Raw genomic sequence first — 23,121 nt, forward strand, 5'->3', positions numbered from 1 at the left:
AGTGCTCTGAGGACCCGGGTTCAAATCTCACCACAGTGAAATTTGAGTTCAGTAAAAATCTGGAATTAAAAGTCCAACGATGACCATGAAACCATTATTGATTGTCGTAAAAGCCCTTCTGGTTCGCTCATGTCCTTTAGGGAAGGAAATCTGCCATTCTTACCTGGTCTGGCTTACATGTGACTCCAGACCCACAGCAATGTGGTACACTCTCAAATGCCCTCTGAAATGGAGGACAATTAGAGATGGGCAATAAGTGCTGATCCAGCCAGTGATGCCCACATCCCATAAAACGAATTTAAAATATATATTGTCAAAAATATTTAGGATTCAACATTTCCTGTTTAGGCTATTAGCTTTTCCTGCTTCTATAAAGCAAGCATTTAGAGAATGTTGAAGTTTCAACCAGCGATGCAGTATATGCAATAACATTTTGTCACCTTATGAGTTATATAAACTTACTGATACTTAGGCTGTGAGCAGCGAGAACAGGAGCAGCAGTCTGTGTCTAGAATTGGACACAATGCCCAAATCTAAGAGAAGCAGAAGACTTAAAGCCAGTAAGCGCTTCAACAAGATGAGCACAATTTTCTTTCCAGATATGAAAACTGTTGTAGGGTCACCAGGTATGATAGTTTCTGTCCAACTGCATACGTGATAGCAAATATTACTGCATAATCCTTTGAATGATACCCGACAGTGCAGAAGGAGGCCATTCGGCCCAACGAGTCTGCACCCAGACCCCATCTCTACAACCCCGTGCATTTACCCGAGCTAGTCCTCCTGACACTAAGAGGCAATTTAGCATGGCCAATCCACCTAATCAGCACGTCTTTCGGACTGTGGGAGGAAACCCACGCAGACATGGGAAGAATAGTGATTGTTTATTTATTTTGTCCCACTGTCTTTAATGCAAATGATACAGTTTTATTTCCAATTTTAATTCTTTTCTGATGTTTCCTGATAGCGATATCACCAGTTGGGACAACAACTCCAAAGACACAAACCAAACCCTTTGAGTTTAACATGGTCTTCATTATTACAAACCTGGCCCCCACAGCAAGTTTACTATCTTCCAGTTCTGCAGTGCATAAATCTGCATCAAAGATCATTGCTTATCAGGTCAGTTGACAGCTTAATTACTCGAAATGTCTAATTCAATGAATGACATTTTTTATCACTAAAACTGTGTTCCTTTCCTTCAGCTGAACAACCTGTTCTCCAGCAGTAACATCAAGAGAACATTCTCAACCTGCAGGGTTCAATCTTTCAGGTAATGAATGCTGACATTAAACATTTTCAACATGACCTAAAAGTTTAGTAAACTACTGAACATTGCACAAATGCTGAAATGGTTAAAAGCAAATTCGAGTTTAAAGTTTGTTTATTAGTGTCACAAGTAGGCTTACATTAACACTGCAATGAGGTTACTGTGAAAATCCCCTAGTCACCACACTCCGGCGCCTGTTTGGGTACACTGAGGGAGAATTTAGCACGGCCAATGCACCTAACCAGCACGTCTTTCGGACTCAACAAAATATTCTGCAAAATTCAGTCAACCTCTTTGCATTGTGAGATTTACAACACTGCGTAGATCCCAGTTTCCTGTCATAAATAACTGACTCCTTTACTGTTCCTACTGAGGATAAAAGTTTTTCCGCAGTCATTAGCACCTCTGCCTCACAGCGCCAGGGACCCGGGTTCAATTCCAGCCTTGGGTCACTGCCTGTGTGGAGTTTGCACATTCTCCCCATGTCTGCGAGGGTTTCCCCTGGGTGCTCGGGTTTCCTCCCACAGTTCAAAGATGTGCGGGTTAGGTTAACTGATTAGTGTCAGGGGGACTAGCAGGGTAATTACATGGGTTACGGGCATAAGGTCCTGGGTGGAATTGTTGTCAATGCAAACTCAGTGGGCCAAATGGCCTCCTTCTGTACTGTAGGGATTCTATGATTTTTCCAAAGTATTTGTGCTTTCTTTAATAGTGCCCCTGTATTCAAAAGTGGGTAAGCTGATTCTTGTATATTTTTGATGGCAGTGGCCTTCTGAGGTTGGATTTGAGGGACGTTTGTGGGACAAAATAAAGAAATTTTTTCTCTGCATCTAACCATGCCATAGTTGATCCAGGACTGATTGCAAGGGAATTTGAGACCAAAATTGGGCTGCCAGTGCCTATTTGTTCAGGTGCAGTGCAGTTTCCTAATTCTCCACAGTAGGATCTGAGATACCCGTACAACAAGTGAGCAAACTGCATCTTGATTACTGGCAGCCTGCAGGGAAGGCAAATGAAGATGTCAGTCCCATGTACTTGGTACTCAATCATTCCCATAACTACTTCCAGCAGATAGGATGCACTTGCCCCTTCAGGAGTGTAGGCCACATTTAAGTAGTGGCGAGCCCCTTGCTGATATATGCAGCCAATGAGTTAGGTGGACATAACACACAGCAATTATTTCAAAGAGCAGCCAGTATAACTTTAACCTGCTACCTGCAACGCAAATAATCCTGGACCACAATTCCCATGCACATGTTCAGGGATTAACCAGTTTAACACTCTCAGCATTGAACTGGGAGGTATCATTTGATAAGAGTTCTCAGCTGGCATTCATATTAGCTTTTTCTTTCTTTATTCATTTATGGGACATGGGCGTCACTGGCTGGGCCAGCACTTATCGCCCTCCCAAGTTGCCCTTGAAACTGAGTGGCTTGCTCGGCCGTTTTAGAGGGCAGCTGAGTCCTGGAGTCACATGTAGACCATAAGGATGACAGATTTCCTTTCCTAAAGGACATTAATGAACATTAGGTTTTTCTGACAATCAACAATGGTTTCATGATCATCAGTTGATTCTTAATTCGAGATTGTTTTTATCGAATTCAAATTTCACCATCTGCCGTGGCAGGATTCGAACCTGAGTCATGGTGAATCTATGGAATTCATTGCCACAGAAGGTTGTGGAGGCCAGATCATTGAGTGTATTTAAAGGAGAGGTAGATAAGGTTTTTGATTGGTAAAGACATCAAGGATTACAGAAAAAAGGTGGGAGAATGGAGTTGTGAAACTTACCAAACATGATTGAATGATGGAGCAGATTCGATGGACCGAATGTCCTAATTCTGCTCCTCTATCTTATGGTCTTATCTTTTGGGTCCCCAGAACATTAGCTGGAAAACATTTAGTGAGGCTTTTCATGCCCAAGAGTTTATGTTTTCGAAGATGATAGCAACGTAATGTTTTCTAATTGATTTAATTAAAAATCTGCTTATTTTGCAGCCCGACAAATGTTGGTAACACCAAAGTCAATGCAATCTGTATATTCCGAAATGATTCACCTACTGAGGAGGTTAATAAGGTCACTGTGTATCACCAGTTTCAACTCAACACAAAGGGCATTTCAACCTTGGAAACATATTTACTGGACAGTAACAGCCTCTTTGTAAATGGTATTTGACATTAATATGTATTTTGTTATTTTTGCATGTAATCTTTGCAGCTTTGCTTTCAAATCTTAGCAATTAGCTTTAAGGAGTGCAACCGTCAGCAAAAGTCAAAAATGTTGCAAGGCTTCTTATTTCAACCAAAGTCCCCACTGCGCTGTGAGATTGCAGCAGCTTGTTCCGTGCTTACTAATATATGTGCAAACAAAATAATTTAAAGCAACAGCATACTAGAAAAATTGCTGGCCGCCCACAGCAACGAAGAGGACATCATTTGTTACTTCCTGGTAACAAGATGAAAGATTGTTAAGTGCGCAATTTTCAAGTTGGCACAGACTTTATGATTGATTATTACACAATGAACCAACAAAAAGGTCATAATGGTTAAGTGAAAGTCTTTAAACTAATGCCTTACACGGTCAGTATTATTTAGAAAAACACAACTTGTTTTCTCAATGACAGCTGCCTTATGGATACAACGGATAAATATCCATATTATGAGCTCTTCAGTGAGATATAGAAGAAACAATGGCCTGGAAATTAGATTGTGTCAAACTGGGATGCAATACCAGGACAGTGCATGCAGTACACACCCAATCAGGCTGCTGGCAGATGACGACAAAGCTTCATGTATTTATTACTGTCAGTCCCAAAGGACAGCAGGATTGGTTGGCTGAAGATTGTGAGCAGCTTTTAGAGGATGGGTCAGAGGGTGCAGGAGCTGGTGCTGGAAGAAATGGCAATGACTGTATCTGGCAACAACCTGTATGTAGAATGTGAAAATGGAAGGAGAATTCCTGTTCCTTCCAGCTTCATAAATTGGAAAGGTTCAATCTTACATATCCTTAGAGGTCCCTTTAAGGACAATTGATTTGACTGCTGAGTGTCGGAAAAAACTGAGCGGCAGTTTGCACAGCACTCACACAATCCACTTCTCCAAAGGCCACCTGAAAGAGGTGTCAGACCCCCATTTGCTAATGTAATGAGTGGTATTTAGTTCAGGCGATAGGGGTCTCACTCCAGTGATGGAGGAGCAGATGGGAACCCCGTGCTGTCTCCTTTGGAGACGCCCAAAGAAGCAGTGATTTGACCCCCCCCCCCACCACCACCCCCATTTCTCTCCCCTCCCTCCCCTCCCCCACCCCCACCACCCCCCTTCCCCACCTCACTCCGCCTGAGATCTGGCAGCCCGTCAGAGGCTATCCATTGCAAACAGCAGCAGCTTAACTGGTAGCACCTCCTGCCAATGTCTCCAAAGTGAGTCCCAGGATCAGCAGGGGACCCCAAGTCGCAGGTGAGTGAAGCTGGGATAGGGGTCACGAGAGGGCACAGAGGTTAAAAGTAAGGGCAGGGGTTGACTCTCAATGGCTAGCCCCCCAGGTCCCGCAGTCAGGCACAGACTGATGACAACAAGGGACCACCTCTTGTGAGGCTGCAATTAAACATCAACAGGATTTGCTATTTGGGTTTCCCTCATGGTGACTGCCCTACCCCTCCAGGCTGAGCTAATACTGTGTCCTGGGGAATGGTGTAGTGTACTTCCCTCCGATCTGAAATATGTTCACCACTGTTCCCTACCTTCCGTCCCTTTGATGATTTTTAGTGCATGCTGCCAGTTCCCTTTGATCCCAAGGGATTTCGTGTTGCTAAAAAGTCTTGTTAACATGTTAATTAATTTCCTTATAATATGCCTGATAAACTTATTCTACACTTTAAACTGTCAAGGCATTTTAATGTAATTCACTGCCAGTTTTGAAGCATAAAGTTAGAGACCCATTATATGGTCCCATAATTAAAATGCTTTGTCAAATAAGTTTCACATTCATTAATCTGAGCAAGTTACAGAATGTTTCCCTAATCTTGGTCAAAAATTTGGGAAGATGAGTTTTTCTGCATGATGAAAATTAAAGCGTCAAAATAATCATGAATTAGAGGGTAAGAAAAGACACAAAAAATTAAACATCTCCATTAGATTTTAAAGTTTATTCATTAGTGTCACAAGTAAGGCTTACTTGTGACACTGCAATGAAATTACTGTGAAATTCCCCCAGTCGCCACATTCCGGCATCTATTCGGGTAAATGCACCTAACCAACACGTCTTTCAGATTGTGGGAGGAAACCGGAGCACCCGGAGGAAACCCACACAGATATGTGAAGAATGTGCAAACTCCACACAGACAGTGACCCAAGCCAGGAATCGAACCTGGCTCCCTGGCACTGTGAGGCAGCAGCGCTAACCACTGTGCTACTGTGCCACTCCTCTGCTCTGTGCCACCTTGCCACACCCCCCCCCCCCTTTACTCTGTCTACTTAAATATATCTTTTTGATGTTATTAAGGATAATTCATACACACTGATGAATTTTATTCCATGCTTAAATAATTCCATTCTGCCTTGTTTACTTCATTTAAACTCAGTTTGTTTCTTTCCAGGTTATCATGAACCAGCTCCCGTACCCAGTAAGTGTTATTCTATTTGGTTTTCTTCTAAAAGTTTTGAAGACATGAACCAACACAAGATTTCAGATTTTGCATAATCCGCTGTAGATCGTTTCCCAATGATAATACGCTTTTGTTCAAAGCACTTGCGCTAAATTATCACACCACGTCACAGGGAGCTCAGCGAGCCCAAAAGTCCACTGGTTCTCTGAGTGCGTACAATCTGACCCAAGACAGCCGGACAGGATTCGCTAAGTATGGCCTGATATGATTACAAGAAAAGATGACGCAATACTATCCTATGAACATGCAGTTTTTTTTCCAGGCTCAAGATGATCTAATTCCAGCACTGAATCCCATACTCACCAGTTGATTCCCTGGGCTTGGCTCCCACATTCTGCTTTCCTCTGTAATTCTTCTCATTCTCTTCAGGTTACCACCTCCTTATGAGCAGCAACCCAACTACCCCACCTTACTGTCTCACTGACCTTTCCATTGACTCTGCCCGTTGGAGGATAATCTTATCAACCTCTTTCCTGTCACACTCAGCCTATCCCACTGTGGATCCACTGATGGAGTAGCTACCACCAGCACTCTCCACATCTCTCTCCAGAAACTCTTTTCATACGCCAACAAAGCCCCGCACATCTATGAATTTATAATGGGCGATTGCATCAATATCATGGCCTTGACAGACACTTGACCGTGGGTGGTAACACCTACCCCTCAATGAAGTCTCCTCTCCTGGTAATACCTTCTATCACTTGGCTCGCCCAAACCATTGTGGTGGCAATGTGGCTCTTATCAACAAATAAACCTTAGCCTGATGCCTTACTGATGGGGGGAGAAATGAAATTATTGACCCAGATCTTTTGAGCATTGGCAATGATAGTCAGATTGCTGCTACACTTGAAAGTGCTCCAGACTTGGTGCTGTTGCGCATTTCCACTGCGGTCTTCTGACCCAAAACGCACAGCACAATATCTGTCAAGAAACTCTGTCAGAGTGGAGCAGAGTTGGAAGGCAAGGCACCTTTCCCCACCCACCCCCACCACCACTCCCCCACCATTTTACAGCAATATTTGCTTTATGGTAAATTGAAAGGTCCAATTTGAATGTTAGTGAATGGAAAAGCAAATGAATGGGTGAGTGAGTGAATGTGTAAGTGGGTAGATGGATAAGAGGGTGAGGTAGCTACCTCACCCTCTTATCCATCTACCATAAAGCAAATATTGCTGTAAAATGGTGGGGGAGTGGTGGTGGGGGCTGGGTGGGGAAAGGTGTCTTGCCTTCCAACTCTGCTCCACCCTGACAGAGTTTCTTGACAGATAGTGTGCTGTGTGTTTAGGGTCAGAAGACCGCATAGTGGACAGGTGGGCAAAGTCAGAACGTGGATGAGGTGGGTAAGTACTTGGCAAGGGGGTAGCTGGGTGAGTGGGTTGTCAGGTCGAGGGCGATAGTTGGGTTGGTGCAGTCAGGTCGGATTGGGAGGGTAATTGGGCTGGGTGGGGGTTAGTCAGCCAGAGGGGCCGGGATAGGTAGTCCGGTCAGTTGTGTGGTTACCAAAATGTTAGACTAGGTTCTTATGTATATAACTATGTGGTTAACTATACAGGTAAGTACCACAGAACAGTCCAAAGTCTCCAACACTAGCTTAAAGTGGGTGACACATGGAGTGACCCAAGGAGCAGGGAATTGACCATCGGAAGTTAAAACTTCCTGGGCAATTCCTGTGCAGGTCAGCACGTCAGGCCTTTGGTGGGGTCCTGATACTCACGTTCAGCTGTACATCCAGAGAAGGAATTTGGCCCAATTTTTTTCGTCAATGATCTTTCGTCAGAAATGGTAAAAGTTAGAATGTAATGAGTTTTATACAAATACAGAGGAATGGAAACGTGGGAGGGGAAAAGAGCAGGGGAAAAGGTGTGTAATGGATTGGAAGGCAGAAGAGATTTAATAATAAAAGGGTGTTGGGGCACGGCAAAAAGAAATGGTAATAAAATGAGTGAGGAAACAAGAGGTGAGTGTAAAGGAGATGTAAATGGGGAAATCAGAATCTTCATCAGAAGCTGATGTAATCAGTTGTATGTGTAAGATAATGACATCCAACTTTACCCTACCACCACTTTTTCTGGTCCCTCTACTCGATCTGATTTGTCACACTGCTTGTCACCGACACCATCCATCTTCCTGGCAATTGTCTAAAGCTGAAATTGACATTTCACCACCTTGGTGTTGGATTTGATGCGGGGATGTGATTCCAACCACATATCCACTCCATCACCAAAACCACCTACTTCCATCTGCATAATATCGCCTAATTCCCCCCACCCTCCGTTCGTCTGCTGTTGAAACGCTCATCCATGCCTCTGTTACCTTTAGACTTATCTATTCCAACTCGTCTATCCCAGTGATCTCCTAGCTGGTTTCCCAAATTGCCATGAGTCCTGTTCATCTATCATCCTTCATCTCGCTGACATACACTGGCTCTGGTTCTGGCAATGCCTCAATTTTAAAGTACTCATGCTCAAATCCCTCCATTTCTTTGCCCCTGCCTACCTCTGTAACCACATTCAGCCCTACAACACCCCAAGATCTCTATGTTCCTCCAATTCTGGTATTTGACACATCCCTGATTTTAATTGCACCACCATTGGCGACCTTGCTTTGACTTGCCTAGGCCATCAGCTTTGGAGTTCACTCTCTAAACCTTCTATACCTCCCCACTTCTCTACTTTCCCTCCGTCTTTAAGATGCTCCCTGAAACCTCCCTATCTGTATACACTTGTGATTTTCCGGACTAGTATCTCCTTATGTGGCTCGGAGTCAAATTTTGTTTTTGAAGTATTTGGGGATGTTTTCTATGTGAAAGCTGCTATACAAGTGCAAGTTGATGTTGTTGATGTGAATATATATAATTGTGGCTTCACTCTACGTACTCCAAATAATGCAGTTAAAGGAATGTTGACAATTATTCTATCTCACATTAATATTTTAATGTCTCTTGACAGCGATACCATCAGTTATGACAACTCCAAACATGCAAGCAAAGCCTTTTGATTTCAATGTGACCTTCATTATAACGAACCTGGCCCTGACAGCAAATCTACAAGATTCCACTTCTTCACTACACAAATCTGCATCAAAAATTATTGCTTACCAGGTCAGTTGACCACGTATGAATTATTATAAATATATATTTAGACTAAATAATTAGGGTTGACACAGTGATTAGCAATGCTGCCTCACAGTGCTAGGGACCCTGGGTTCAATTCCAGTCTCGGGTCGCTGTCTGTGGGTTTCCTCCGGGTGCTCCGGCTTCCTCCCACAGTCCAAAAATGTTTGGGTTAGGTAGATTGGCCATGGTTAATTGCCCCTTAGTGTCAAGGAGATTAGCAGGGTAAATACATGGGTTTACGGGGATAGGGCCTGGGTGGGATTGTTGTTGGTGCATGCTTAATGGGCCGAATGGCCTCCTTCTGCACAGTAGGGATTCTATGATTAGTTAACATGGTTGTTCCTTTCCTTCAGTTGAACAAGCTGTTTGTTACGACCAATATCAAAAGAACATTCTCAAGCTGCGAAGTTCTCGCTTTCAGGTAAGGGGAGTTAACATTAAATATGGTCAGTTGTTAATTAAGACAATTTTCAAATTATCGTTCAGTTGATGAGCACAATCCATTTCCTTTTTGTTTTAACAGCGCAGCAAAACTCAGTGGTATCAGTGTGTACGCAGTCTGCTCTTTTAGAATTGATTCTAATCCTCAGGAGGTTACTAAAGTGACTGTGTACCGTGCGTTCAGAGACAAGACAAAGAGCATCTCCACTTTGGGATCCTATTCACTGGACAGTGACAGCCTCTATGTCAATGGTATTTAGCACTTAAAGAAGATACCATTCCTTTGTTGCAATTTTGAATGAATCAAATAAATTTCAACTGTATTCATTAATGTTATTTTGTATTTAATTATGACTTTCCACTTGGCTTGTTTCATGGAACACATGTGTCTTTGATTTTTCAGCTTATCATGAATCAATTTCTTCACCAAGTGAGTATGGATTCCATTTATAGATTTCATCAATATTTATTTATGTGATAGTGAGCACCAATACTGTAAATTCTTTTTGAATCACTATTTATTTAAAATAAAATACACCCATTTGATTACGAATGTTCTAAAATCCAATTGTTCAGGATGATTGGATTGTTGATGAAATATCTCATTGTTTAATAATTATCCTCAAATGCAATCAGGATGTTGCTTGCACTTGAGTCTTCTGCAGCATGATTAATGGGCAAACTTGCCTTTAAGAGAGCTGACACTGTGGCATCATGTCCTAGACCTAGCTCCTGCCCAATTGTACCCAAAGCACCACTGTGTACAGCCAACTCTTTTAACCTAGCCTATATATGGCATGTATCTTATGCTATTGTCTCAGCTGGATCCTGTGAGAATCAGATCAAGGGATGGTGCATTGTCAGGAAGACTCGCCTCCTGTTCCTCCACCAGAAAGGGGGATTCCACATTCTCAGTACTTACAGTGGAAGAGAGGAAGAAGAGTTTGCCTGTGGGAGAAACATTCTGGCTGCATTTCAGTGTCATTCTAAATGTTCGATATGTGCTCTCCTACACTCTCAGACCACATATCCCCACCACGTCCCCACCCATTTCCCCGTTACTAACAAGCTGCATGTGTGATTAAAATGCTCAGGTAGCACAAATGCTACATGCTACCTGAGTCAATAGCAGCAAAAGCATCCTATACTCTGTGTCCCTGATTCCAATCCCATCTAATTTCTAAACCAAGAGATTGAGAAGTTACATATAGGAACATAGGAATTAGGAGCAGAAGTAGGCAAATTCAGCCCTTCGAGCCTGCTCCGCCATTCAGTCAGATCATGGCTGATCTTTCCCTGGTCTCAAATCCACCTCCCCACTAGTTTCCCATAACCCCATATCCCTTTTTTATTTAAAAAAAATCTATCTCCCTCGTGAAACCATTCAATGATTCAGACTCCAACGTGCTATCAGGCAGCGAGTTCCACAAATTCACCTGCTGTGCGAGAAGTAGTTCCTCATCTCAGCGTTAAATCTACCGCCTCTCAACCTATACCTGTGACCTCTTGTTCCAGATTGCCCCATAAGAGGAAACATTTGGTCTATATTTACTTTATCAATCCCTTTTAAAATTTTATATACCTCGATCAAATCTCCTCTCATCCTTCTAAACTCCAGCGGGTATAAGCCCAAATACATGGGTAAGATCAGATTTTAGGGGCATAACAATCGATTTAAATTGTATTGCATGAGGTTAGGAATTTTTTTATTGTATAATTTTATGCCTGCTGCACTCCCTATTTAATTATTTATTCCTTATAGCTGAAAGGCCTATTGTGATAATGACACAGATTCCAAATGAGGGGACAAGACACATTGACTTGAATGTCACTTTCACTATAAGTAATCTGACATTCACAAACGATTTTCAAAACTTCAATTCCCCATCATATAAATCTACGTCGAGCCATATTATTAATTTGGTAAGTCTATACTGGAATTTTACATTATTGATTGGTAGCAATCAGGATTGATGGCGTATTCCTCTCTCTAAAACATTTACTGTGTTTTTTTTTCAAAGCTCAACAAGTTGTACAGGAGGAGCAAGATAAAGAAAACATTCTTAAACTGTAAATCCATATCCTTCAGGTAAGACTAATATCCATTGACTGCTCATTAAAATATTGCTACAGAAGCCTGCACACACACATACACCAACACACACACACACACACACACACACAGTGGCTCAGTGGTTAGCACTGCTGCCTCACAGTGCCAGGGACCTGGGTTTGATTCCTGGTTTGGGTGACTGTCTGTGTGGAGTCTGCACATTCTCCCCGTGTCTGCGTGGGTTTCCTCCGGGTGCTCCATTTTCCTCCCACAGTCTGAAAGATGTGCTGGTTAGGTGCATTGGCCATGATAAATTCTCCCTCAGCATACCCAAACAGGTGCCGGAGTGTGGCGACTAGGGGATTTTCACAGTAACCTCATTGCAGTGTTAATGTAAGCCTACTTGTGACTAATAAATAGATAAACTTTTAGATTACTAGTTAAAAATTGACCAGTTGGAAATGGGTTACTTCAACCCGTAATTGAAAGTAGAATTTAACAAAACCACACAATTCATGCCTTTCTAAGTGACGATTTATCTTGGGTAGAATTTTTCCATTCCGCCCATAGTGGGAATCGTAGTGGGCAGGACAGAAAATTTGGCGGACCATTTAAAGGTCCATTGACCTCAGGTGGGAATTTCCGATCTTGGGGCGCGTACTGCTGGTACATCCCACCCCCTGTCTCTCAGAATTGTTCCCAATAATTTGCCCACCACTGACCTGCCTAGAATTTTCTGGTTTATCCCCCTGCACCCTTTGTAAAGAATGGTACAATGTTCACAGAACTCCAATCGGTTGGGATCAACAACTTGTTGAGGTTTGAAAATAAATCAATGATTTTCACACATTCATAAAACATAGAACATAGAACATTACAGCGCAGAACAGGCCCTTCGGCCCACGATGTTGCACCGACCAGTTAAAAAAAAAAAATAAATAAAAAAAAAAAAAAAAACTGTGACCCTCCAACCTAAACCAATTTCTTTTCGTCCATGAACCTATCTACGGATCTCTTAAACGCCCCCAAACTAGGCGCATTTACTACTGATGCTGGCAGGGCATTCCAATCCCTCACCACCCTCTGGGTAAAGAACCTACCCCTGACATCGGTTCTATAACTACCCCCCCTCAATTTAAAGCCATGCCCCCTCGTGCTGGATTTCTCCATCAGAGGAAAAAGGCTATCACTATCCACCCTATCTAAACCTCTAATCATCTTATATGTTTCAATAAGATCCCCTCTTAGCCGCCGCCTTTCCAGCGAAAACAATCCCAAATCCCTCAGCCTCTCCTCATAGGATCTCCCCTCCATACCAGGCAACATCCTGGTAAACCTCCTCTGCACCCTCTCCAAAGCCTCCACATCCTTCCTGTAATGTGGGGACCAGAACTGCACACAGTACTCCAAGTGCGGCCGCACCAGAGTTGTGTACAGTTGCAACATAACGCTACGACTCCTAAATTCAATCCCCCTACCAATAAACGCCAAGACACCATATGCCTTCTTAACAACCTTATCTACTTGATTCCCAACTTTCAGGGATCTATGCACACATACACCTAGATCCCTCTGCTCCTCCACACTATTCAAAGTCCTCCCGTTAGCCCTATACTCAACACATCTGTTATTCCTACCAAAGTGAATTACCTCACACTTCTCCGCATTAAACTCCATCCGCCACCTCCATTCTTCATTCTCTTTCCTTCCGCAGACCTGGAAAGCAAGGCAGTACTGACGTCGAAACACTCTGTTCGTTTCAAACTAATCCCACTGTGGAAAAAGTTGATAAAGTCACTGCTTATAATGAGTTCAGAGACAACACTGAAAAAGTCACTGCTTTAGGAAGCTATTCACTGAACAGTAACAGCCTCTTTGTAAATGGTATGTATTGATTCAAATTAAATAATTAAACTTGGGCAGCAACAATACTGTGGGGGGAATTATCCATCCATCTCTCTATTCATTGCAGTGGGGCCCCAGTGTAGAAACCCAATATATATATTCACAGCTTTAACTTAAAATTAGTTAAACCAAATGTGCTTATGAACCATGCAAACCCCAAAGTTCTTAACATGTCAAAAGAAAGCCCTTACTCCTGTGGATCTCAAATTTCCAGGAGGCTTTTATGAATAATCAAGATGCAGATTTTGATAGCGGAAATAAAAAAAATATTCAATGTAGATTGCTCCCAGAAAGTGAGACTGTGAAACTTTCCGTTTTTTCTTTTGAGTGCTGGACCAAGCGACACAAGCGGTGTGTAGCTCACCTGCTGCACAGCTGGTTTTTCTCGTCATATTGCCCAGCACTTAGAAATCCTGGAGGCATGTCCCATCTGGTGACATTGGCGAAACAGAGCCTTAAATAACTGGCATGAGGCCATGTAGGGAATTGAAAGCAAGAATGATAATTTTCAAAACTAACATTGCTGGACCAGAAGCAGATGTAGATCAGCGAGTGCCGTTTAAAAAGGGAAAGACCTCTCCACACCCCCACGGACATAGAAAACTCCCCACATGGAGCTCCCCAGAGGAACCCCCCTCCCCTGTGGCACTGCCCCTTGGCACTGCCCGGCCATGTCCCTCTTCTCCCTTGGGGGCTGTGTTGATCTGTGCACCCCCAGCGCGGTTCGCCTTTGCCTGGTTTGCATTGCTCCAGACCTGTGATGTGATGGGGGAAACTCCAATGTGGGGGTGCGACACATAGAGGGGGCACTCCCTGATGGGATGATAATGTATTAAAGTAATATTCTCGATCTTCCTGGGTGAGAACTTTGCTATGTCAATGGCAGGGGTCGGGGATGATTGCGCAATGAGATCTCGCTAGCAAGAATTTCACTGTTGACCTTTCGTGGGGTTCTGTGCCCATGTTGCCATTTGCACCCGCGTTTGCCATGTGCGCAAAATCATGGCATCTATTTCTAACTTTTAGAAAGATAAAATGAATTTTAACTGATTTGTTTTGTAATATTGAAATAAATGAATTTCAGATCTTCAATGTTAAATGACATTCTTGCTGAAACTGTGGGAGGCATATTTACATTTATCATCCAAATTTCAGGTTATCAAGAATTGGAATCAACAACAACACCAGCTGTATCTTTACCTGCAGTCAAAGAAGGAGACTTGACCTTTGAACTTAACTTCACAATAATAAACAGAAATTTTACCGAAGCATTAAATGACCCAGCTGCCACAGAATATCAAAGCATCAGTGCCAATGTTAGCAGAATGGTAAGGATTATTTTCCAGCCACTGTTTGAAATTCTAACTTGTCGTGCATGAGTTGCTTTCAAATAAATTTTTCTCACTGGAGTGTTATTTAATTCTTGACGTGTGTTTTTAAAAAAAATTAAAATCTCCTTCATGAATCTCGGTTTCAGCATTTCTATGATGTGGAGATGCCGGCATTGGGCTGGGGTGGGCACAGTAAGAAGTCTCCTAACACCAGTTTAAAGTCCAACAGGTTTATTTGGAATCACGAGCTTTCAGAGCGCTGATGGTCTCACCTGATGAAGGAGCAGCGCTTCGAAAGCTCGTGATTCCAAATAAACCTGTTGGACTTTAACCTGGTGTTGTGAGACTTCTTACTGTCAACATTTCCAGTAAGATTTATTTCACATTTCTTAATGCAATCTGTACTTACTTTGGTCTCTGTTTTTCAGCTCACAGGGTTATTCAAGAAGAGTTCTTTAAAGAACAGCTACCGCATTGCCAAAGTAACAAGACTGAGGTAAGAGGGTTTATTGTACATGTTAGATACCACTGAAATTAAGCAAAGGAAAAAAGGTTTTGGTTGCCCAGTGTCAATTGCAATCCTAATCTTTCTATTCCCTCCCCTCCACTCACTCCACCGACCTGATCGTGACCCAGCGTGGTCCACCCCACATGGCGATCATTCCCACAGTTCCTGGCTACATCTTCCTGCCACGAGTTTCAGGTTCCATCTGCCAGCCAGGCGCTCAATCTGGCCAGCAGTTGGGCAGAGGCTGCATGCTTTATTCAAATGATCCTGTGCCAATCCTGCGCGGCACTGGAAAGGGGTGTGGATCCAGCTTTGGGGTTTAACACTGTTTTCTGATTCACTACACTCTGTGAACCATGTCATATGGGGGGGTCATAGATATGAACCGGGGAGGATTTTCAGACTCTTCGCCGGTGGCGGGATTCTCTTGGACCACTGGCAGCACACCCCCGCCCGCTGGTTTCCTGGAAATCCCATTGACAGCAGCCGACCAGGGAATCCCATCGCCAGCAAATGGCATGCCACCTCCCGCCACCGAGAAACGCATGCTGGGAGGCTGGAGAATCCCAGCCATTGTCACAAAGTGCGTTCTGAAACATTGATAGTGTATTACGGAATGCTGAACTCCTTCAGGCTACATTGCATAACGATACAGTGAAAATTACTTTAGCTGTTGCTATAATCATAGAATCATAGAATCCTACAGTGCAGAAGGAGCCCCTTCGGCCCATCAAGCCTGCTCCGATCGCAATCCCACCTAGGCCCTATCCCCATAGCCTCATGCATTTACCCTAGCCAGTCCCCCAACACTAAGGGGCAATTTAGCATGGCCAATCTGCACATCTTTGGACTCTGGGAGGAAACTGGAGAAACCCGGAGGAAACCCATGCAGACACGGGGAGAATGTGCAGACTCCACACAGACAGTCACCCACGGCTGGAATTGAACCCGGGTCCTTGGCGCTGTGAGGTAGCAGTGCTGACTACTGTGCCACCGTGCCGCCCTATTTGCTGCACTTGTACATTTTAAATAGTCTTGAAAATAAATGATATTTTGATTCAAACTTGATGTGTAGGTATTTCTGCTGTATACCAAATCATTGAACCTTAAATATTACATCGCGGCATCCTCTGCGGATTGTCAAGTTACATATCCATTTATGTTATGCCCATATGTGAAAGGAGAGGGATCAACTTTTCTTTACCTTTGAATGTCCCCATTAGCCGTGGATCAGTCAAATGTACCTGCACATGCTATTTCAATCCTAATGTGGCAAATGAACCAGTGACGGCAGAAAAAGTCAGAACAGAATTTGATGCTGGAACGAATGGAACAAACTGGCTGGAAAATTTCTATCAGCTGCACGGTGACAGTTTGACAGTGGGTAAAGTATCAACTCTAATTCCCTTTATTTATCAATATTTCATTTGAATTAGTAATTAGTATGAGTCAAGTCTCCTTCACTATTGTGCAGAAAGTGGACAGAAGTGATCTATATTTTGGGTGGATGGTGAATGGTTAAATAGGGATATTAAAGGAAGATCTGAATCCAAGTAGGATGATGGTGCAGGAGCTGCTTTGTCTCCCAGCTATACAGAGCCACTGAAGGGTCACAGAGGATGGGTGGAGGGAGATACCCCAATCATTAATGAATTACGCAGATTATAAAAAAGGCGGTGACTCTGCATTCTCTACAGACATAAGCAAGGACCCCATGCAACCCAGACATACTGGCGGCGATTCTCCCAACCCGCTGCGCTGCTGTAGTAGCGCAGCGGGCCAGGAGATATCAGCGCGGCCGTGTCACAGGATTCACGCTGGGGTGCCACAACCTCCGCCCAACTCGAAGGGTACGTTTTCTGGCCCCATGTATCATTGTTCAAATTGACAGGACGCTGCACACAGGTAAATTATTATACACCATCACCATGAAAAGATTTTATTCAACTATGTTTCACTATTGTCCTGTATCCTGTGTTTTTTTTTATATGCAGAAGCTAAAGAACCCATTTCCGCTAACAAAATAGAAATTCCGTATTGGGGAATCATACTCATCGTCCTAGGTGTATTTCTCCTTCTAATGCTGCTCTTCTTCTTGGGGTTACTGGTAAGCACATTGGACTTTTCAATATTGTGCTCGGTGTTCCAATCTAGGAATGTACAGAATGTAATGAACACGACCAGTATGTGAGCAGGCCATATAAAATCACTGGTCAACTCAGTCATAAAAATCATTTGTCTCCAAGATTTAACTCCAATAGTTATCATTATTATTTAAGTGCAGACTAAATTCTGTCACTTCCTTTTAAGACAAAGTAGGGTGTTTGGAGAAAACCTGCTCTTAAAATGAAAAAAAGGGGTTCATAACATGGAGCAGGTCAGTCAGCATCTCCAGGAAGAAAATACGGTCAGTACTCTAGGTTCAGAACTGAGAAGAAAGACAAGCAAGTAAGGGAGAAAGACTGGATGGGAAGATTCCAGGGCTGTCCACTGTAAAAACCCTTAAGGTTATAGAGGAGGTCGGAAGTGACAGAAGTCAATATTCATAGAATCCCTTCAGTGTAGAAGGAGGCCATTCAGCCCATCAAGCCTGCACCACCAACAATCCCACCCAGTCTCTACCCCTGTATTTACCCCTTGACACTAAGAGGCAATTTAGCATGGCCAATCAAGCTAACTTGCACATGTTTGGAGTGTGGGAGGAAACAGGAGCACCCGGAGGAAATCCACGCAGACACGAGGAGAATGTGCAAACTCCACACAGACAGTGACCCAAGGTCAGATATGAACCCAGGTCCCTGGCGCTGTGAGGCTAACCACTGTGCCTCTGGCCTGCCCAGGCAGACCAAAAATTAACTGCAAATTGCCCAGGAGAGAAATGAGATACTGGGGTGAATTTTCCCATTCCACCCACCACGGGAATCACAGCGGGCGAGGGACGGACCGTGGGAAGGTCCATTGACCTTGGGCGGGATTTTCCAGTTTCGGGGTGAGCGCAGCTGGAAAATCCCGCCCACTGTTCCTGAACTAAGTTGGAACAGAATAAGAGCCAAAAGTTCATGGGTCAGAGTGGGAATGTGAAAATAAAGATCATACCTTGAAATACAGTACACAAGATTGGAGATTATTGCAAACCATTGGAACCATAAACTTCCTCCCTGTGCTTCAGGATATTATTTTCGCTTTATCCTTCCCCACATACTGCAAAAATTGTAAGAATTACCCTCATGATCGGCAATTTTCTGGAAGGGAGCATGAGCAGAATTTTCCATTCTGGCAGAATCCTAGGGTATATTTAGCGTATGCTTGCCACTGTCTTGTGGCTGTGCCCCTAACACTGGCTGATCTTTCTGAGTCAGGTATCACATGGGTCTAAAATGGGCCTTGAGTCCCTACTGCAACCTAGCTTTGTTGGAGGCCAATTCTTTTACAAAAGTCTCGCTGTGGACAGTGTGATTATTGCATGGTGAAAGCTGCCATTTAAATTGCTTGATTGTCCCAATAGTAAACCCTAAATACCAAAACCGCCATGCGTCACTGTGATATAAATGACAGAGAATGCAGATAATGTGTATCCTTTCAATTTTCTCAGCCCTGTTAGAACAAATATATTCCCAATCACTAACATGGAACATCCTGGAAGCCTGAATTTCTCCTTGTCACCTGAAGTTTCACAAGCCGGTGTTGATCAAACAGAATACTCCAACAGTTTTGGAGAAATGGTTGTGGCAGATTTGTATATACAGTGGCCAGGGACAGAAATCAACACCTCCTAATCCTTTAACTGGTTAAAATGAGGAGAGTGTTGATTAAAGTTGGAATTTTATTCCTGACAACATTTGTTTTCAATAGGCAGAAGATTTATAGAATCCCTACAGTGCAGAAAGAGGCCATTCAGCCCATTGAGTCTGCACCAACCCCACCCAGGCCCTATCTCCATGTATTTACCCTAGCTAGTCCTCCTGACACTAAGGGGCGATTCATCCTGACCAATCCACCTAACCTGCACATCTTTGGACTGTGGGAGGAAACCGGAGCACCCAGAGGAAGCCCACGCAGACAAAGGGAGAACATGCAAACTCCACACAGACAGTGTGGACCCAAGCCGGGAATCAAACGTGATTCCCTCGTGCTGTGAGGCAGCAGCGCTAATCACTGTCCCACCGTGCCACCCAGCGGAATAAAACAGCTTCAAATCTTTGGCTGGGATCACTGATATTTCTATCTTTGGAACCATTTAATGCAGCTCCATTAGCATGAGCATCAAAAGACATAGGGCAGGATTTTCCTGCCATGCTAGCCCCAAGACCGGAAATTCCCACCCACGGTCAACAGACGTTTGAGCGTTCCGTTGAATTTTCTGTCTCGCTCGTTACAATTCCTGTGGCGGGCGGGACAGGGAAATTCCGTCCACGGATTGTCATCTAAGTAGATTCCCCTTCTGCTATTCAACTGTAAGAGAGCAATGTGTGAAACAGAACACAGTAACCTTTCTCAACCAAAGCAAACTTGAATGGAGAAGAGCTTCACCATATTCAGCTGAGCACAGTAAGAAGTCTCACAACACCGGGTTAAAGTCCAACAGTTTGGATCAAAGTGGAGAGGATCTCCAAGAAGATTGCGCATATTGACACAGACATCAAGTTTCTACAATGATGCAAGAAAGCAGACAAGATCCTGAAAGGACTACAGATCGCAAACCCACTCAAGTACAACGCAGACTCCACTGAGAGACTCTGCCGTTGCACCTCTCTCAAACTCTTCAACCACCTCGTACACCAGCAGACGCCATAACCTGGAAACCAAGAAAACTTTAACCTGGTGTTATGAGACTTCTTACTGTGCCCACCCCAGTCCAATGCTGGCATCTCCACACCATAGTCAGTTAAAGATGAGAGGCACCTGCCCATATTGAGTTACGCAGATAATGGCACAAAATTTCAAGTTTTATTCATAGAGCTACTTAACAAAATTATGTTTCTGGTATTTTTACTAACCAACAATATTTTAATCTTCCAGATTGCATTATGTTTGAAAAGAAAGCTCCATGCATCCTACGATGTGATGCAACACCCTTCTGGCTTCTACTTTCTGCATCAAAAACTCAACTGACAATAAAAAATAATCTTGGTAATAAATAGCTATCATGCAAATTACAAAGTGATTAAAATAGAAATAGCAAAGGACAGTTATGCAACTAAATGGAATGTATCTAAAATCAATTATATGCTGGAACTCTCCACATACCTCTATGATTATACTTGAAGAAAGCACTCAAAGAATAGATCGATTTTATAATGCTGACAGAATGTTTAGATATTAAACCAAAAAAACATCAAAAATGACAAATGGTTGAATTAGTTTGCATTATGGATGTTTCCTTTGTGAATCAGTTGCCATAACTTATTGTTACTAATCAACTCTCTTCTTTATTATCTTAAATGTTACATTTATTTTTGTTGCCATTACACAAATTTCAAGGATACAAACTTTGATAATATCATTAGCATTGTGCTCGAATGTTTTGATTGTATAATTATAGTGAGCTATTTAAAATAATTTTGAAGACAGAAGAAATAGGTCAAGGTATTTATAAAATGATTATTTTTCTGGGTATTGAACACTTGCAAAGCTGTCTATTTTTGTAAATCATTTCATGTAATGTAATCCGAGAAAAATCAACTTGATGAAACAATTGTTCACTTTGTATTTAATTCATAGTGTTATATGCTGAATGTTGTAACCTACATTAAAATTACATATTTTCTTCAATTAAGAATTTTTGATTGGATTTATCATTGTCATTCAAGATTTATTTAAAATTTTCAGAGAACGTTAAACAGAAGAGTTTGTTTTAAAGTTGAGCATCCTCGATCTAGGGTAGATAGTTCCAAAGGTTCACAATGTTTTCAGTGAAAGAACCTCTCCTCCTCTCAGTCCTAAAGTCCCCATATCCTGAAAGCAGGAAGATGTGGGGAAATGAATTACGAGACACATTGGCGTGGAGAAACATATGAGCCGGCTGGGGTTATGGCAAACCTGCTGGCTGGGGCTGGGGGGGGTTGGGTGATGGTAAGGTGGTGGGGGCTGGGGGAGGGGTAGGAGCATTCTGAAGTATGTGAGAAACAGCGTCCCAGCAACAGGTAATCCAGAACAGGGGATCCTGAAGTCTGGGGCAATTGGTCATCCTGCCTGAGCCTCTGCCCCTGTATTAATTTCAGAAACAATGGCTGGAATTTTACCATCCCGCCCACCACGGGAATCGGTGTGGGTGAGGGGCGGACTATGGAAAGTTCCATTGACCTCGGGCGGGGGTTTTCCAGGTTCGAGGCATGTGAGGCTGGAAAATCCCTCCCACTGGATGGGATTCCCCTATCTTGTACATACCCACCTGACTGTCAGCGAGAATGGAGAATTTGGTGCTCAGCGTGTCTGTTTCTTCTGGGCGCTTTGGTTTCCTCCCACACTCCAAAAATGTGTGGGTTGGTTGGATTGGCAATGATAAATTGCTCCCTTGTGTTAGGGGGACTAGCTGGGGTAAATCCATCGGGTTATGGGGATCGGGCCTGGGTGAGTTGTGGTCAGTGCAGGCTCAATGAGCCGAATGGCCTACTCAGGACCCAAACTTTAGACTTTAGTATTGTCATTACCACTCCCCTTGTCTTGTGTTCCCTGACATCTTTATCTTTTATTTTCTCTAACCTATCCCTGACGTGCTAATTTGCTCCACCTCTCCCTCCCCTTTTTTCCAACATAAAACCCACCACCATTGTACCTCTCTTCAGTTCTGAAGAACAGTTATACTGACCTAGAAAATCTGTTTATCTCGCCACAGATGCTGCCAAACCTGCTCTGTTTTTTCTGTGTTTTCTGTTCTTATTTCAGACTTGCAGCATCCACAATATTTTGCTTTAATCCCTTCAGGATTGTGTCTGTTTCAATGAGATCACCCCTCACTCTTACAAATTCTATAAAGTACAGGTCCAATTTACACAATCTCCCGTCATGGGAAAACCATCTCATCCCAGGGACCAATCTAATGATTCTCTGCTGTGCCACCTTCAATGCAAATATATTCTTCCTTAAGTATGGCAACCAAAACTGCACTTAGACCTACAGGTGTGGTCTCACCAAAGCCCTGTACAACTGCAGCGAAGCTTCCTAATTCTTATACTCCAATCTTTTTGCAATAATGGACAATATGCCATTTGCCTTCCTAAACAATTCCTGTACCTCCATGCTAACTTCCTGAGTTCCTAGTATGTGCATACCCAAGTCTCTCTCAATATCAACATTTACGAGCGACATGTAAAAGGCCAGGAAAGGGGATAAAAGGCAGGTACGCAATTTGGAGGATGTGGCCATGGCTGTGCACAAGCATTTCATAGAAATCATAGAAACCCTACAGTGCAGAAGGAGGCCATTCGGCCCATCGAGTCTGCACCAACCATAATCCCACCCAGGCCCTACCCCCACATATTTACCCCGCTAAGCCCTCTAACCTACACATCTCAGGATTCTAAGGGGCAATTTTTAACCTGGCCAATCAACCTAACCCACACATCTTTGGACTGTGGGAGGAAACCGGAGCACCCGGAGGAAACCCACGCAGACACGAGGAGAATGTGCAAACTCCACACAGACAGTGACCCGAGCCGGGAATCGAACCCAGGACCCTGGAGCTGTGAAGCAGCAGTGCTAACCACTGCGCTACCGTGCCGCAACCTCAACTAATTACCTTTTTCACAACCCAGTTGACAAAACAGAAAGTCACGTTTTCAAATTTTCTAATGACACAAAGCAAGGTGGCACTGTAAGCAGTGAAGATGGAAGC

General features: G+C 43.3%; 1 protein-coding gene across 1 annotated transcript; it reads left to right on the forward strand.

Annotated features, from left to right (window-relative positions):
• Nucleotides 1–973: 973 nt before the first annotated feature.
• LOC144479746 (mucin-16-like) lies at nt 974–21,061 on the forward strand. Its single transcript, XM_078198780.1, has 16 exons — nt 974–1,122; nt 1,206–1,273; nt 3,269–3,438; nt 5,866–5,892; nt 8,883–9,034; nt 9,403–9,470; nt 9,573–9,742; nt 9,894–9,920; nt 11,253–11,413; nt 11,512–11,579; nt 13,258–13,427; nt 14,604–14,776; nt 15,208–15,275; nt 16,511–16,671; nt 17,282–17,394; nt 20,307–21,061. Exons 1-16 carry the CDS (start codon nt 1,027–1,029, stop codon nt 20,397–20,399), a joined length of 1,785 nt encoding a protein of 594 aa, XP_078054906.1. The 5' UTR covers nt 974–1,026; the 3' UTR covers nt 20,400–21,061.
• Nucleotides 21,062–23,121: the final 2,060 nt, after the last annotated feature.

Source organism: Mustelus asterias, chromosome 26, assembly GCF_964213995.1.
Source record: "Mustelus asterias chromosome 26, sMusAst1.hap1.1, whole genome shotgun sequence".
NCBI lineage: Eukaryota > Metazoa > Chordata > Chondrichthyes > Carcharhiniformes > Triakidae > Mustelus > Mustelus asterias.